Genomic DNA, 16,977 nt, shown 5'->3' with positions numbered 1-16,977 from the left:
TCAACTTAGTTTCCTGGGCCCTCTATAACACTTCATGTTCAGAATTGTCTCCAAATAAAAGCAATTTAAGGGAACATTCAATATGGGTGTCTTTGCTGTGCTTGCAGTCTTAATTCTGTGGACACTGATATTCTATCAATGGAAAATTGAGCCTTTAGTGAACTTGAATACCCTGTTCCCCAATCACTGCCCAGAGAGCAGTTTCTGAGCAGCCAACATGTCAGAGGCAGGAAAACAGCAGCTAAAAGGCAAAGGAGAAAAATGGAAGACACGTGCCTTTACACGTGTATTTTAAGCTAAATAACCATGATAAAATATCACCAACACCCATTTTTTGTAACTTAATTGTCCCACATCAAAGATAAGTATGGACAACTGTAATTGGTTCTTATATATCCCTAAATTCCTAATTGAAATCAATTCCAATAAATCGTTGGTGCTCAGTAGAAAAATGCAAAATTTAAATATACATATTCAGTAGAAGTTACCTTCATAACTTGTGGGGCATTATCAAAATATAATTGGAAACCCCTCTTTGTAACCAACTAACCAAATGATCTTTTCTTAAAGGCACAAATTAAAAGGTGGCAAAACAACCATATATTTAGTGTGTGGGGATCACATTCTCCTAAAGGGCATCAGGAAATGTAGGTAGAAGTCAATGTTGTAGCCCAGGTTAGAAGGCCCTGCTTGCTGGGAGTTAACTCTGGTTATTGGATTGTGGGGAGGTGCGGCAGGGAAGGTGGTCGGGGGAACACAGGCACTCCAGAAGCTCGGAGCAGCAGCTCATCAGCTGTGAGGAACCGTCAGCATCCTCGCGTCCTGTGTGGCTGTGAGGCACTGTCAGCATCCTCGCGTCCTGTGTGGCTGTGAGGCACTGTCAGCATCCTCACGTCCTGTGTGGCTGTGAGGCACTGTCAGCATCCTCACGTCCTGTGTGGCTGTGAGGAACCGTCAGCATCCTTGCGTCCTGTGTGGCTGTGAGGCACTGTCAGCATCCTCGCGTCCTGTGTGGCTGTGAGGCACTGTCAGCATCCTCGCGTCCTGTGTGGCTGTGAGGAACCGTCAGCATCCTCGCGTCCTGTGTGGCTGTGAGGAACCGTCAGCATCCTCGCGTCCTGTGTGGCTGTGAGGCACTGTCAGCATCCTCGCGTCCTGTGTGGCTGTGAGGCACTGTCAGCATCCTCGCGTCCTGTGTGGCTGTGAGGCACTGTCAGCATCCTCGCGTCCTGTGTGGCTGTGAGGAACCGTCAGCATCCTCGCGTCCTGTGCAGCTGGGCCAGGATAAACTGGCTGAACTGCAGCTCTGCTTGCAGCTTGCTAGAAATACAACTTGGTAACAACAGGAGATTGTGGACACACTATTTTTCGTTAGTTTATTACAAAACTACAGATACAATATACAAGATTCTAATTCCGAAATCCTTCTACATTTTTTTTTCTGAGACTAAATGCCCTCAAAGCCCGTCTGCTTGGCCTGTATTACAACCCGACTCCTCAGCTCCTGGATGCACAGGTCAGATGTTCCAACAACCCTGACCATGGCCAGTGCTATGGAGTCACTCCAAAGGTGGTTGAGCCCTCTGTGAAAATTTAAATGGCTGCTAAGTCATTCTAAATAAATAGTGAACGGATTGTTTCTGCCCCTAAGATGAAATCCCACAGATCTTATGCTCAAGCTCAGGTCTTCCTACTGCCACCTTCGACATCTAGAAAGTATGGTGGGATCTTCACTGATTTGTTAACCCTGGGAGTGCCCCTTGTGATCCAGATGAGTCAAAACAAACGGCCAGGATCTCTTCTAAAAAGCCCATGATGGCCCTTCTGGCTGTGTCTCCAGTCGGTGCCTGGATGCTGCCCACGTGCTTAAGGGCCATTCTGACCATCTGGTCTCTTTCCTGTGGGCTGTGGGGTGCTCCAGTGTCATCTCCCTCTGCTCCTGATTTTAAAAACTGTAGAATATAAGACTGGACCATAATCCCACTCAGTTCAAGGGTTTCTTTCATACAAGGGAGGTCCGAGGCACTGGCCAAGCTCAAGAGGTGAATCAGTGCCTGGCAGATTTGGGTCCGTAGGCTGACACAGTACTTGAATTCCAAAAAGTCTGTGGTGTCTTCACTCTTCTGTAAGGCGGTGACCAATGCGTTCCAGATCCGAGCATACTGGTCAACAGACCCGTACTGCTCTCTCTTCCCCGGGACGGAAAGGGCAGCTGCAGATCTGATGCGCACTTTGAAGTTCTTGCATGATGTCACGACCGATGTCAGGGCATTGTAGGCCTGGGAGGTCCATGGGGCTATCCCTAGAAAGAATCCACAGTCACTAAAACAAATGCAGGCTTAGAACTAGGTGGGGTGAGAGGGAGAGGGGTGGAAGGAAGCTTCAACACTAGTGCTCAAGACACTCATTTTATGTGTTCACTTCATTCTCACAATCATCCTGTAAGACAAGGGTGGTGACTGACTGTAGGATCTTAGGTAAGTGGCCAGGTGCCAATCCCCAAACCTCCCTCTTTCCCTACCTCAGCCTGCCACACGCTTAGAGCCTCTGCTACCCAATATAAAGCCTTTGGTGACTCAGAAAAAGGCTTCTTCTCTGGGAGGATTCTGTCCTGTGGGGGTATGGCTTTGTGGGCAGAGCGTGGACTGAACTGCAACCCCACCTATCCTCTCCGCTGGGCACTTCTCAGCTGTGTGCAAGCCACACACTGCATGCTCACCTGCAACAGCATCCAGACACTGCTCTGGCCATAGCAAGTCATGCATTTTATTGCAAAGAAAAAGAAGACTTACAATTTCAAGAATAAGATGCCCAGATTGCTATCTTTTCTCCACACCTGTAGGCCCTAGGAAATCAGCCTGCTTTCCCCCTTACCAGAGCTACTGCTACCCACTCCACTTTGGGGTGTCCTTACTCAAGATGGGTGACAGAGTAGAATGCAGCTTCTCTTAACTCTCCCAGCCCTTCCTGGCTTCTCTGTTGCCTCCGAAGACCGGCAAGCAGACCCTTTCCATTTGGTGGATGCCAGTGCCATTGACAATGGGCCACTGCTAGAGCTACGAGACACTCACAATCCGACCCGTCAGAGTCCTTTATCAGTTTCTAGCTCCCTTTTCTTATGTGGCTCTTGATAGCTCTGCTATTGGATGCTTTCTAGTTCTCAAACTTCCTGCCTCTTTGGAGCTTCCCTTTCCCTCCAAGTCATGCAGGTAAACTTCTCTCTCTAGTAGGCTGAGGGCAAGGGCCATACAGGAAGGCAGGTAGGAGCCAACCACCACTGAGGTGCCCTGGTTTCAAGGACTTCTTGGCTCTCCAGAAGGCGGATATCCACCTCAATGGGCTCCAACCCAAAAGGTCACCCTTAGGTGACTTCCTCAATGGAAGAAGCCGGGAGGCTACCTTACATACTCCCAGCTGACTGGTCTGCCTAGACGCTCTGGGCAATAAAGGGGAGCAGAGCCAGACTCCCCTCACTTGATGCGTGCTCTCCTCTCCAGGAACACATCCTTAGGTCTCAGATCTGAGAGAGAGAGACACAATAAAGCGAACGCTGGCATTCAAAGTGAGCGAGGTTTGGAGGCTCCAATCCATACACCTAAGCAGCTACTGGTCCTGAATGACATATCAAGGTGCATGGCATGCCACTACTTAGAGACAGATGCCCTCCTTACATTTATTAATGGCATCCACTTCTGTACACAGCTCATAGGGGATTTCCAGTTTATATCCCCTCTCATTCCAGTTTTTTTCCTTCCTGTTTTCTTGACCATTAAAGTAATATATGCTTATTGTAGACAACTGAGAAAATGAAAACAGAAAAAATCCTACCCATCCAGAGGCAATCACTGTTAATAATTAGTCCAATTTCCTTTCAGTCTTTTTTCTACCCATCTATTGAGATCATTCTGTAGAAATTATTTAATACCTGCTTTCATTTGTTTAACATCAGAAGTATTTTTCCAGATTATCAAATTCTTGTAAGTAATTTTAAATGGCAACAAAATATCCCATTATATATCCCATTGTATAGGTAATGATGTATTTCAATGTTCCCCTAAACTTGTCTTCAGTATGTCTCCATTTTTTCCTAATACTATGACAAATAACATGTGACAAACATCTGTAACAACAATGTAGATTGGTGTGTGTCCCAAGAGGCTTTCCACCAGGGAGTGAAGGGAAACTTTCTTACCTAAAGGAAGGGCAGGATTTTTAAATACATTTCCCATTGCATAACAAGCATTCCATCGGACTTTCATGGCAGCTTCTGTTAGAACAGTAGAAATTAGGGCCTGGATAGACTCCTCAGTGATTTCTGCAAATGTGGGTTTTTCTATATGAGAGGGTTGCAGAAAATGAAGCAAATTTCCAAGGGCCCGGACTGCATTGCTTTTTACCTAGAAAAAATGTAAATGCTTTAGAAATCTGTTTGGCCAAAGAGATGTTTCCAAAAGTCTAATTTCAGCTTTAAAAAAACCCAGGAGGTCTTCAACTTCTTAAAGCAAGTCCTTGGAACTCACAAGGTCTGCTCTGGTTAACATCCTGAGCCATCAGAAATGTGAGGTTCTACAGAACTCTCTGATTATTTATTTATTTATTTTATTTAGTGCTAGACAGGACCTCAGAGAGGTCCATCTTCCTTGTTTTACTGAGATGGAGTATAAGGACCAGGAACAACAGGACAAGGCTGATTGATAGCAAGACGATGAGGAGAAGCTAGGTTCCATAATTCCAGTCCAATACTTTTCTACTAGACTAGAGTCTCAACCTCTGCAGCCCATCAGAATCATTTGGGGAGGTTTCTCCTTTTGTTTTAAAACCGATTCGGAGGCCCTAACCTCAGAATTTCTGATTGAATTACTCTGAGGTAGGGCTTCCTGGGTGATTACCAGATTTTCAGAAGTAGTATTAAAGTGAGCACATGGTATGGGTCAGGTACCGTGCTAGGTGCTTTAACATAAGGCATCTTCATATCCAGTGAGGTATATAACTTCCATGTTTCATGTGAGGAGCTGACCTTCCGAGAAGTTATGTAATATACCAAACTTACCCAGTTACTAAAGGGCAAGCCAGGGCTTGAATCCATGTATGTCTGACCTAAAGCCCAGACCTGTGCTTTTTAAACTTATTAGTTTAACAGGTAATATTCAAAGCCAAGAGCTACTCATCTTTCTGACTTGTCAATTTTTTTGGGGGGGGAAATTAAAAAAACTTAATTTGAAAAGGAATCTGAATATGTCATGTAGTATTACAATGGGCACTGATATTTTTCAGGAGGCAGGAGACAGTAAAGAAACCATACACGTGTGGAATGGGCCATTTATACCCTGAGCACACCCTCAGTCTCTTTTGAACAGGAGTACATTTGGTGGGACAGTCTGAGGAACATCAAGCCACACTAAACTACCACACTGCAGCTACAATACATTAACTATCTGTTTGGGAGATACTGGGTTTTGTTGTGAGTCTACCTTGTCTTTATCCTTGGATGCTTCTATAGCTGATCGTAACATTTTCAAGAGCAGGAGACCAGAGAACTCTTCCTGGAAACTTGGGTCTGGTGTTTCCCTGTTCCACCCAAAGCAGACAACACATGTTAAAAGGTAAATACACTTAAATATATACATATAGAAATATATTCAATCAGTATAAGCATAAAAGTTTAGGAAAACAGTTTAACAAATCTGCTTAGATTATATCAAGAAACTTACATTATATATCTTTTGACCCAATAGTTCCCCACATAGGAATGTCTCCAAAAAAAAAAAAAATCTCAAAATGCAGATTTCATGCACAAAAATATTCCCTGAATATAAAAGCCTACAAGCCTAAAGCCTAAAACAAATGTTCAGTAATAGAAAAATGGTTAAATAATCATCACACAGTGATAATTATGTAATCATAAATAAGGATTTCTAACAAGTCAATAATAGAATGCTTACACATTTTACATGTTGCTTATACGCTGAAGTGACAAAAAGCAGGACACGTGCACATGAATAACCAGCTACCTCTGGGGAGGGGAACTAAGGTGTCAGGGTAGGAGAAAGGCTTCACACTGAAAGCTGCTTTGTACTATCTGGATTTTTTTTAGCCTGTGAATATACTACTATAAGAAATTTTTTAAAATGCATTTTAAAAGTAAAGTAACCATTACTAAGGTTTTGCTTTTATGTTTTCTATAATGTGGACATATTACTTATATCGGCATACAGTATTTTTAATACATATATATCTTAATGCATTCCTAATATATATTAAGAACAGCTTATTAATTTTATTTTCTGAAGGAATATCAAACAAAAAAAGCAGGAAGACTGACTGCATAATATGCGGGAACTACTGCTGATTCTTTCATGGTAGAGATCGAGGACATTCTCTTGGGCCCTCAATCTCAGAAGTCAGCTGGGGAAAGCAAGCTCAGTCACCTACATGTTGACAATCAGAGTGTCTGTCAGGTTGCCCAGGGACCAGGCTGCTTTGGCTCGAACATTCAGAGACTTGTCTTCAAGTGACATCAATATTGCATTTGCTGCGTCTGCAACAAATATGACATCCTGTAACACAAAACAAAACACTGCAGTTACTTTAGCAGGTCATGCTGCTACCTTTGAAATTCTCACTTATTTTCAGATAAAGCTGGAAGCCTTCATGCACATTTCTACTTAGAAATAAAAATTCATCTACTCAATCAATTTACTGTTCTTATATTTTACAATTTGGACACTCAAAAAAATCCCAGGGGAAGCTCCCATGATTTTGGTATGTGCCATGGACACCCGAGGAGCCTATGGATTTTGCTCTTATGAACATCGAATATATAAGCTGGCCTGGGACAGTTATCTGTGAATTCTGTGCTTGATTGATTTCCGTCTCGGGAAATAATGTTCTGAAAAAGAAATGCATTTCCAAAACACATCCTATGTACTACACATCACTCAGTGAGATAAATGTCACAAGTAAGAGTGAAAGAGGACATTATTTCCTTCTTAGTAAAAACTATGTCAGCTTTCTAAATGATGACTACCACCTGGTAATGACCCATTTCATTTTTATTAGATCATTAATTTAAGCATTTATTGGGTGCCTAAGGTCCCAGGCTGTGTGCTAAGTAATTAAAAATTAAAAATAAATAAATACCATATATATATATATATATATATATATATATATATATATATATATGGTAATGCCTTAGTTCATTTATATATATGGTAATGCCTGTAGTTATACATATATTTATGTATAACACTACATATATATATGTAGAGAGAGAGAGAGACAGAGAGTGTGTGTGTGTGTGTGTGTCTGGCTCTGCCACCCAGGCTGGAGTGCAGTGGTGTGATCTCTGCTCATTACAACCTTCACATCCCAGGCTCAAGTGAGCCTCCCATCTCAGCCTCCCAAGTAGCTGGGACTACAGGTGCATACCACCATGCCTGGCTAATTTTTAAAATTTTTTGTAGAGACAGGGTTTTGCCAAGTTGCCCAGGCTGGTCTCAAACTCCTGAGCTCAAGCAATCTACCCGCCTTGGCCTCCCAAAGTGCTGGGATTACAGGCATGAGCCACCATGCCTGGCCCATGACCATATTTTAGTAGCAATTACAGATATCAGATTACAAAGCAATTTAGTTTCCTTTACCATCCAATGCAGGAGCTCTATATCCACAAAATAGGGGTGTCATGGACTACAAAAGGGGCACAGAAGAGCTAAATAGGCTCACTCTGACCTGTCTGAGACAGGGAAAAAGCACATAGACTCCCAGGGCCCGCGAAGTTGCAGCTTTCACTAAGCGATTCTTGCTGTCATTCAGCCCGAGCAGCACTGTGATGCACAGCATCTGCCTGTCATTCTGCAATGAGAAGGTTGACAAGGGAAAAATGAGAATGAAATAACTACGAGCCAAAGGCTTCCATAAAAGATGTGAAATATCTGTGTCTGAGACCATAATCAGGAGTTGAACACCATTGCGACCTTGAGGCTACCCTGGTAAAAAGCAGGTTCAATTCAGATTCCATAATTATCTGAGCACCCACTTTGTGCAAGACACACACAGCATCTCATCACATTTAACCTTTATTAAAGTTGCCTTCTTTATAGAAGCTCATTTATGTAAATAAGAATGGAGGCAAATGTCACTGAGGACTAAAGAAAAAAAGCAGTCTGAATACTGCTATTCTCAATAGCAGTATTCTGAATGCTTATGCTCCCCCAAAATTCCTATGTTGAAATCTTCACTCCCAGGGTGATGGTATCAGGAGGTGGGGCTTTGGGAAGGAGATTAGGTCATGGGAACAGAGCCCTCATGAAAGAGATTAGTGCCCTTATGATTGAGGCCCCAGAAAGCTGCCTGCCCCTTCCACCACCTGAGGACACAGCTCACATGGTGCCATCTGTGAGCCAGAGAGCGAACCCTCCCAAGGCACCAAATCTGTGTCTGTCAGTGACTTGATCTTAATTCCAGCCTCCAGAACTATGAGAAATACATTTCTGTTGTTTAGAAGACACCCAATTTATGGTATTTTATTATAACAGCTCAAACAGACTAAGACAAATACCATAAGTGTTGGACAACAAATCTAAGTATTTTCACATACTTGTTATTTTTCACATGACTACCATCTTATTGATGATAATATCAAGTCTTAGAGAGGTTAAGAGTCAAAGTGCTAGCAAGTCGAAGAGCTGGGCTTTAACTCAGGCCTTTTAAACTTTGGATATGAAATCTTCCTGAAATCTCTCTGCCTTCCAAGCTTCTTCTACCCTTGCCTCTACCACCTACACTCTAATGCACAGGGGGAAACAGCTTTCCTGATATATTAAGGCTTCAAGTTTTCCTATTTGCTGTTCCCCAGTGCCCTCATCCCCAACTCAAGTAGAACTAGCGCCTTTTCATCAGAGATGATGCTGAATACTGGTTCAAAATGCAAAAGCATCAAATTCTAGCTCTGGTGCTCCAGCCATGATTTAAGGGTGAGAAAACACCCTCACATTACCGGCAGATTGCTGAAGGCCTCTGGCAAGATGGAAGACAGGGCATCACAGGCGCTCGCCTGGAGAGTTGGGTGTTCTGAATTCTGCAGGGCTCTGGGTAAAGGACCATTCAGCATCATAGTCCAGAACATCACCACCTGGAACGGAGGCAAAGTAAAAGCTGCAGCCCAAGACATAACAGGGGAACCAACTTGGAGCTAAGCCTACCAGAAATGGCCTTAGTGAAACATTTTCCCTTAAAGTAGCAGCTTTCTGTAAGTGTTTTCATTGGTTCTTCTTCCACAGTGATGTAAGGACTTTGGTTTAAGCCTCCCGTTCAACTCCTGTTGATTAGGAGACTGCGGTCTGATAAAGTTACGCAGCAACAGTGATAATAATCAAGAGGAGGCTGAAGATGATGATGACAGTAACAGCAACAGCAGCGGCAGCTAATGTTCTTCAGAGAGCTCATGCCATGCCAGGCATTGCTCTAAGTATTTTACAAGCATCAACTTATTTTATTCCTTGGCACAAATAAATGGGGTCTGTAGCATTATTCCTACTTTTTCACACAAGGAAACTGAGGCACAAAGAGACAATACAACTTGCTAATCTGCAGCAGGGGTGAACTAGAATCCAGATCAGTTGACAGTCGGCTAGGGCTTTTTCAACTACTTTGCAGAGTCTGTGTGATAACAAAATGTAATATTCTGTGTAAGGTTTCTAGTGCAGGGCCTGGTATACAGTGGACACTCTTAAATTGGGCAGTCGGTTCTGTTTTCAGCACTTTGAAGAACTACCTCACTTCACAGCCTCTAAAGTAGCCATGTCAACAGTTTCTTTTCCATGCTTTATACATATCCTGTGATTTCATGTTCATTTGTGAATCTCTGTGGTTTTGGTATGTTTTATTTCTGTTCCATGGACCTAGTCCTGGGTTTTGCTGTGTATGTCATGCACCAGTTCTGTCTTTCTCCTACTTCAGCTCCTGGAAACCCAGTCTGGGTCCTCCCTGCCCCACTCCAGAAGAATGTGGACAAAAAGTGGTTGCCAGTCTCCAGGATGGCACACAATTACAGTCACCTACTAATATTTACACCCTTGTGTAGTCCCCTCCCATACTGAACAGGCTGACCTGTGTAACCAATAGGATTGTTGTGGAAATGACAGCACTAAACCTCCAAAGCTAGGTCATAAAAAGCACCACAGCTCTGTCTTGCTTTCTTTCCCCTGGATCACTTGCTGTGAAGGAAGCTGGCTGCCATGTCAAGAGGATACTCAAGCAGCCCTCTGGAGATGTCCTCATGGGGAGGAAATGAGTTGAGGCCTTCTGCCAGCAGCCAACACTAATTTGCTAGGTCTATGGGTGAGCCACCCTGGAAGAGGATCCTCCAACCCCATCAAGTCTTGCAACCCGTCAGTTGACTGCAACCCTGGGGGCATCTTGATCCCAACCTCATGTGAGAACTAAGCCAGAATTACTCAGCCAAGCCACTCCTAATTCCTGACCCACAGAAACTGTGAGAAAATAAATGTACATTGCTTTAAGCTGCTAAATGCTTAATTTGTTATTCATTAATAGACAAGCAATGTAGAAAACATGTCTTTTTTTTTTCACAGATGAACACTACCTGAGTGTGAACAGTTAAGAGGCTTGCCCAAAGTCATCTATCTAGCAAAGGGAGAAGTTTGAATTCAAACCTAGTTCTGTCTGATAACAAAGCTCAACTCACTTCCCTGCGCATGTTATATGAAAGTTTTAGTGGCATTCTAAGGCAGGGACTAGGGTTAGAATCTTTAATTCACTGCAAGGATGACAGAAATTGTGAAGGGAAAAGAATAGGCAAAATGCAAAGGGCAGAGGGAGCAAAGAGCACCAACACTGAGCTAATTTTGCTTTTAGCACTAAGTAGAAGCCTTTTTTGGTGTGGTCACATGCCCTTCATCCATCTTTGGAACTGGCACAGTGTAGGGGTAGCAGAAACAACCTGAAATCACAGGAATTGAATAGAATCGTGGCGGGGCTGGTGGGGGGTGGGGGGGGACATGGGTAACGGAATTACCTCCTATGTGTTAGCATCTTTACATGTCATTCGATTTTTCAACAGCCTTGTGACTGAAGGGTTATGGTTTATTATTCCTTTTTTACAACTAGGAAACCATGCCTATAACCACATATCCATTAAGTGGCTGATATGGTTTGGATGTGTGTCCCCTCCAAATCTCATGTTGACATGTGACCTCCAATGTTGGAGGTGGGCCTAGAGGAAGGTTTTTGGGTGATGCAGGCAGATCCCTACCGAATGGCTTGGTGCTATCCTTGTGGTAATAAGTGAGTTCTTACTCTGTTATTCACACGAGAGCTAACTGTTTAAAAGAGCCTGGCATCTCTTGCTTCCTCTCTCGCCATGTGACACACCTACTTCCCCTTCGCCTTCCACCATGACTGGAAGCTTCTGGAGGTCTCACCAGAAGTAGATGCTGGCACCATGCTTCTCGTATAGCCTGCAGAACTGTGAGCCAGACGAACCTCTTTGAAAAATAAATTGTCCAGTCTGAGGCATTTCTTTACAGCAGCAGAAAAGAGACTAATACAGAAAATTGGTACCAAGGAATGGGGTGTTGTTATAAAGAGACCTAAAAATGTGGAAGCAGCTTTGGAACTTGGTACTGGGCAGAGGTTGAAAGAGTTTGGAAGGCTCAGAAGACAGGAAGACAAAGGAAAGTTTGGAACTTCTTAGAGACTGATTAAATGGTTGTGACCGAAATGCTGATAGAAATATGGAGAGTGAAAGCCAGGCTGAGGAGGTCTCAGATAGAAATAAAAAAGTTTGAAGAACTGGAGGAAAGGTCACCTTTGTTACACCTTAGCAAACTTGGCTGCATTATGCCCATGTCCTAGGGATTTGCATAAGGTTGAACTTAAGAGTAATGACTTAGGGTATCTGGTGAAAGAAATTCTAAGCATCATTCAACAGGTGATGTGGCAGCTTCTCACAACCTATAGTCGGATGTAGGAGTAAAGGAATGACTTAAAGTTGGAACTTATCATTAAAAGGTTAGCAGAGCATAAAAATGTGGAAAACTTGCACCCTGGCCCTGTACTAGAGAAGGAATCCAAGCTCGGAGCAACCACTTGCTAGACAGATTAGCACGACTAAAAGGGAGCCAGGTGCTAACAGCCAAGACTACGGGAAAACAGCCTGGAGGGCATTCTAGAAATCTTTGAGGCAACCCCTCCCATCACACACCCAGAGGCCTAGGAGGAAAGTGGTTTTGGAGGCCAGGCCCAGGGCCCCACTTCCCTGCACAGCCTTGGGGCACTGCTCCCAGCATCCCCAGCCTTGGCTCAAAGGGCCCCAGATACTGCTCGGTTTTCTGCTCAGTGGGTACAAGCTGTAAGTCTTAGCGGTTTCCATGTGGTGTTAAACCTGCAGATGCACAGAATGCAAATGCGAAGAAGGCTTGGGAGCTTCCACCTAGATTTCAGAGGATTCCCTAAGCCTGGGTGCCCATGCAGAAGCCTGCCACAGGGACAGAGCCCCCACTGAGAGCCTCTACTAGGGCAGTGCCAAAGAGAGATGTGAGGTTGGAGCCCCTACACACGGTCTCCACTGAGCACTGCCTAGTGGAACTCTGGGAGTGGGACACAGCCTACACCCAGCAAAGCCAGAAGGGTAAGGCTGCCAGAAGCCTTGGAGGCCCACCCCTTGCACCAGTGTGCACTGGATGCGGGACATGGAGTCAAGGACTATTTTGGAGCTTTAAGGTTTAATGTCTGTCCTGCTGGGTTTTGGATTTGTGTGGGGCTTGTTGCCCCTTTCTTTTGGCTGATTTCTCCCTGTTGGAATGGGACTGTTTACCCAATGCCTGTACCACCATTGTATCTTAAAAATCAGTAACTTGTTTTTGATCTTACAGGCTCATAGGTGGAAGGAACTTGCCTTGAGTCACAGCTGAGACTTTGAACTTTTGAGTGATGCCATAAAGAGTTAAGACTTTGGGGAACTATTGGGAAGAGGTGACTGTATTTTACAATGAGAGGAACATGAGATTTGTGGTGGCCAGAGGCAGAATGATATGGTTTGGATGTGTGCCTCCTCAAACCTCATGCTGAAATGTGACCTCTAACACTGGAGGTGGGCCTAATAGGAAGTGTTTGGGTCATGGGGGTGGATCCCTCTTGAATGGCTTGGTGCTGTCCTTGTGGTAATGAGTGAACTCTCACTCTATGAGCTCATACGAGAGCTGGTTGTTTAAAAGAGCCTGGCATCTCCCTCTTGCTTACTCTCTTGCCATATGACATGCCTGCTCCCCCTTTGCCTTCCACCAGGATTTAAAGCTTCCTGAGGCTTCCTCAGAGGTAGATGCTGGCACCATGCTTTTTGTACAGCCTGCAGAACTGTGAGCCAGATAAACCTCTTTTGCATAAAAAACTAGGTTTTATGCAAAAGAAATATTAGTTTTACTATTGCTGGTTATATGTTATACATAAGCCTACCACAAACTAAACTGCAAATAAACTGAAATGTAAAATAAAACCAATTTATACTAGTTTCATGTTTTCCTGGATTATAAAACATCATTTTTGACACTGGAAGAAACCATATCATCTACTCCATTTATCACTGAGATTCAAAATAAAACTGCAACTGAAGCATTAATAAAAGAAAACTATGAATTGACATTTATTTACCAAGAAGACTGGTGCTCTCTGATCAGGTGCTGCAGTGGAGTCTGGTTTATACTGCTGTATTAAGCCTGTGCCCAGTTCTTCCAGAAGCTGCCAAGAAAAAGAATTACCGAAGTGGAGCATCAGAACTAATGAATGACTTCAGTTGAGTAACACCTTCACTCGAGTAACACCTTCTCTCGAGTAACACCTTCACTCGAGTAACACCTTCACTCGAGTAACACCTTCACTCGAGTAACACCTTCACTCTAGTAACACCTTCACTCGAGTAACACCTTCACTCTAGTAACATCTTCTCTCAAGTAACATCTTCACTCTAGTAACACCTTCACTCGAGTAACACCTTCTCTCGAGTAACACCTTCACTCGAGTAACACCTTCACTCTAGTAACACCTTCACTTTAGTAACACCTTCACTTGAGTTTGGAGATCGCCTCAAATCAAGGGGAAACATAATTTGCAACTAATTTTCTTTCTTTTTTCAGTCACTGTTAACAGAGGCATTCTTTCAAGGACTGAAATCAACAGCTATATCATATTAATTTGTTACTGAGTCAATGCGTGGGGTTTATATGTAAGAGCCGAAAACAGAAGAATGTATGTCTTCCTTACCTGAAATCTCTTTAAGAAATCTCAGAATTGAAGGACATGTGGCAGAAGAATATAAAGTGAAGAAAAGGAAGGATATAAAGTGAAGAAAAGGAAGGATATAAAGTGAAGAGAAGGAAAAAGCATTGTGGTTTTGATGAAAATTACCTTTGCTCCATGAAGCTGAATGGATGGATCTGCTTCCCCCATGCACTTGCAAATCACCTCTCCAAGCTCCATCAAGTAGGCTTGAGTCATTGAAAAGTAGCCCCTTGCCAGAAGAGTCAATACCTGCAAAGAGAGCATGGAATTAACCCTCTAAGACCTGAGTGCAAGGCTGCAATATCCAGAAAAGTGTTACAATATTTCAGAAATCGCTTACATTTAACAGGGGCTGAAATCTGTTGAATGAAATTAAGAACCATAATCTTTATTTTGTGACTAACATCAATAAACTGTATCATAGTTTTATGGTGCTTTAGTATATGATTGCTTTTCATTAACATAATCTCATTTAAGTCTTGGAACTATTCTTTAAAGTAGGTATTAACTGAATTTTACAGCTAAAGAAACTAAGCCTGACAAGATTAAAGGACATGTTTCATGTTGCCCAGTTAATTAGCAGCAGACCCCAGGACCAGGCCTAGTCTCAGATCATATTTGTATAGAAAAAGTAAACTCTTTTATCTAGGATTGTTTTCTTCCTTTGAAGGAACAATTATTTTGTTACTCTAAGCAGGTACAAGACCAAGGAAACGCTTATAGAGAATTAAACATTTAAGTTGCAAAAATCAAAAATTAACTGTACAATTTCACTCAGAATTATTCTACAATCTATTACATCCACCTGTCATATAATACCTGAAGGGACTAAAATAATTTGCAATCAAAGAACAAAAAGGAATGAATCTGCTATTTTACAACCAAAGAACACTTCCCCAAAACAAAACAACAACAAAACAATACACCACCCATACCTAAAATACAACTCCCACGAACACAATTGACATATGGCTTGGTTTTACCTGCTCGCTCCTCACAGTCACTCTGAAGGAGGAATGGTTACTTCCATTTCAGAGATGAGGAAATGAAATCTCCTACCTGTAAGGCCTCCAGTCGCATGGGGGATGGTTCGTAGGTGCTTCCTGCTGCAGAGCCAGCATCGCTACCTGAACAGGAATCCTCCTTGGGCAGTACGACAATGGAAATGCAGAGTCGAATGAGCCAGCAGGGCTCTGAAGACCCCTTAGGTGAGCTAACTGACGTTTCTTCCAGAGAGGGTCCTGCAGGGGCTTTCTTCCACCAATCAGGAGGGCTGAGGTGAGGGGTTGCTGAATTGCTATTACCGAGTCCAGAAGAACATGGCTGTTGCAGAAGTAGCTGGACTTCAGGTAAAGGTGCGTGGGTGGACACTATAGCTCCCAAGAGTGTGAGACTTGACACACGAACATTAACATCTGTCAAAGGAAGCAGTAAGAACTTATCATCATGGCAACAACTACTGTAAAGATGGTAGTTATCCCAGCAGGCAATTAAAAATTAGTAGTTCCTTGTGTAACCTGAATCTAATCAAACTTCTAGACCTCGTTTCCAGTTTGGAACTACATGGGACAGGAGAGTAAGTTAACACCATAAAGAAACAATCTGACAAATTGAGAATGTGATTTATTTTGTTATCTTTGGTGACAGAGCTTAGAGTTCACATTCTATAAGACAATTGGGTTGGATTCTTTCCTAAGTCAGTTTGATATAAAAAAGATGGGTGGGGGGACTCTAGATTTAAAAAGACTACAGTGACATAATAACTAAATGCAATGCATGTACCTTGAATGAACCCCGGATTTTAACAAGAAATATTTTTAAAAAGCTAAAAGGTCTGTGTCTAGACTCATTTTTTTTTGCATGTGATGTCCAGCTGTTCCAGCACCAATTGTTGAAAAGTATCTGCTCCTTTGTTGTAGATCAGTTGACTATATTTATGTGGGTCTATTTCTGGGCTCTCTATTCTGTTCCATTGATCTGTTTGTCTCTTCCTTGGCCAGTATCACACTGTCTTAATTACTGTAGTTTTATAGTAGATTTTGAGGTCAGGGAATGTCAGTCCTTCAGTTTTGTTCTTCTCTATCAATATTGTGTTGGCTATTCCAGGTCTTTTGCATATCCATATATATTTCAGAATCAGTTCATTGATATCTGCAAAATAACTTGCTGGAATTTTGATTGAGACTGCGCTGAATCTATAGATCAAGTTGGGAAGAAGTAACATCTTCACAATATTGAGCCTTGCTATCCAGGAATATGGAATCTCTGTCCATTCATTTAGTTCTTTATTTGATCAGAGTTTCACAGTTTTCTTCATATAGATCTTGTACATATTTTGTTAGGCTCATACCTAAGAATTTCAGGGTTTGAACATTTTAATGAAAAAAAGTTACTTGAGGATAAAGTCAGATACTTGAAAGGAAACTTTGAGGCATGGTGCACTCTCCTCAGCTGAAGATGCAGATAATGAAAAGTTGGTACAGTGGAATGAGCAGGGGTTGTTTTCATCTTATTTCTGCCATGAATGTGATGGGAAACCTTAGGGTAAGACTTATCTTTCTGGGTCCCTTTTTTACATATTAGTGTAAGTAGTGAACTGGACTTAGTTACATCTCATTATCTCATTTGAGCCTCATAAAAATCTTATGATGTAGTTATAATTCTTGCTGTTAGGAAGAA

At 42.7% G+C, this 16,977-nt stretch overlaps 1 protein-coding gene across 3 annotated transcripts in view; it reads right to left on the bottom strand.

Moving 5' to 3' along the window:
- Positions 1–577: 577 nt before the first annotated feature.
- HEATR6 (HEAT repeat containing 6) overlaps positions 578–16,977 on the bottom strand; it is a 36,625-nt gene continuing 20,225 nt past the window's right edge. For all 3 annotated transcript variants that reach the window (XM_001140673.8, XM_063799094.1, XM_063799095.1), the window contains 9 exons: positions 15,358–15,713; positions 14,425–14,547; positions 13,672–13,758; positions 8,999–9,133; positions 7,732–7,854; positions 6,433–6,557; positions 5,472–5,568; positions 4,193–4,397; positions 578–2,302 (listed from right to left, as the gene is read on the bottom strand). In XM_001140673.8, coding sequence (XP_001140673.2) covers positions 1,731–2,302; positions 4,193–4,397; positions 5,472–5,568; positions 6,433–6,557; positions 7,732–7,854; positions 8,999–9,133; positions 13,672–13,758; positions 14,425–14,547; positions 15,358–15,713 — 1,823 coding nt within the window. In that variant the 3' untranslated portion in view covers positions 578–1,730. The remainder of the gene's footprint in view (positions 2,303–4,192; positions 4,398–5,471; positions 5,569–6,432; positions 6,558–7,731; positions 7,855–8,998; positions 9,134–13,671; positions 13,759–14,424; positions 14,548–15,357; positions 15,714–16,977) is intronic.

Source organism: Pan troglodytes, chromosome 19 (genome assembly GCF_028858775.2).
Source record: "Pan troglodytes isolate AG18354 chromosome 19, NHGRI_mPanTro3-v2.0_pri, whole genome shotgun sequence".
Lineage (NCBI taxonomy): Eukaryota > Metazoa > Chordata > Mammalia > Primates > Hominidae > Pan > Pan troglodytes.
Note: the sequence above shows the minus strand (reverse complement) of the source record. Positions and strands in the feature narration are given on the sequence as shown.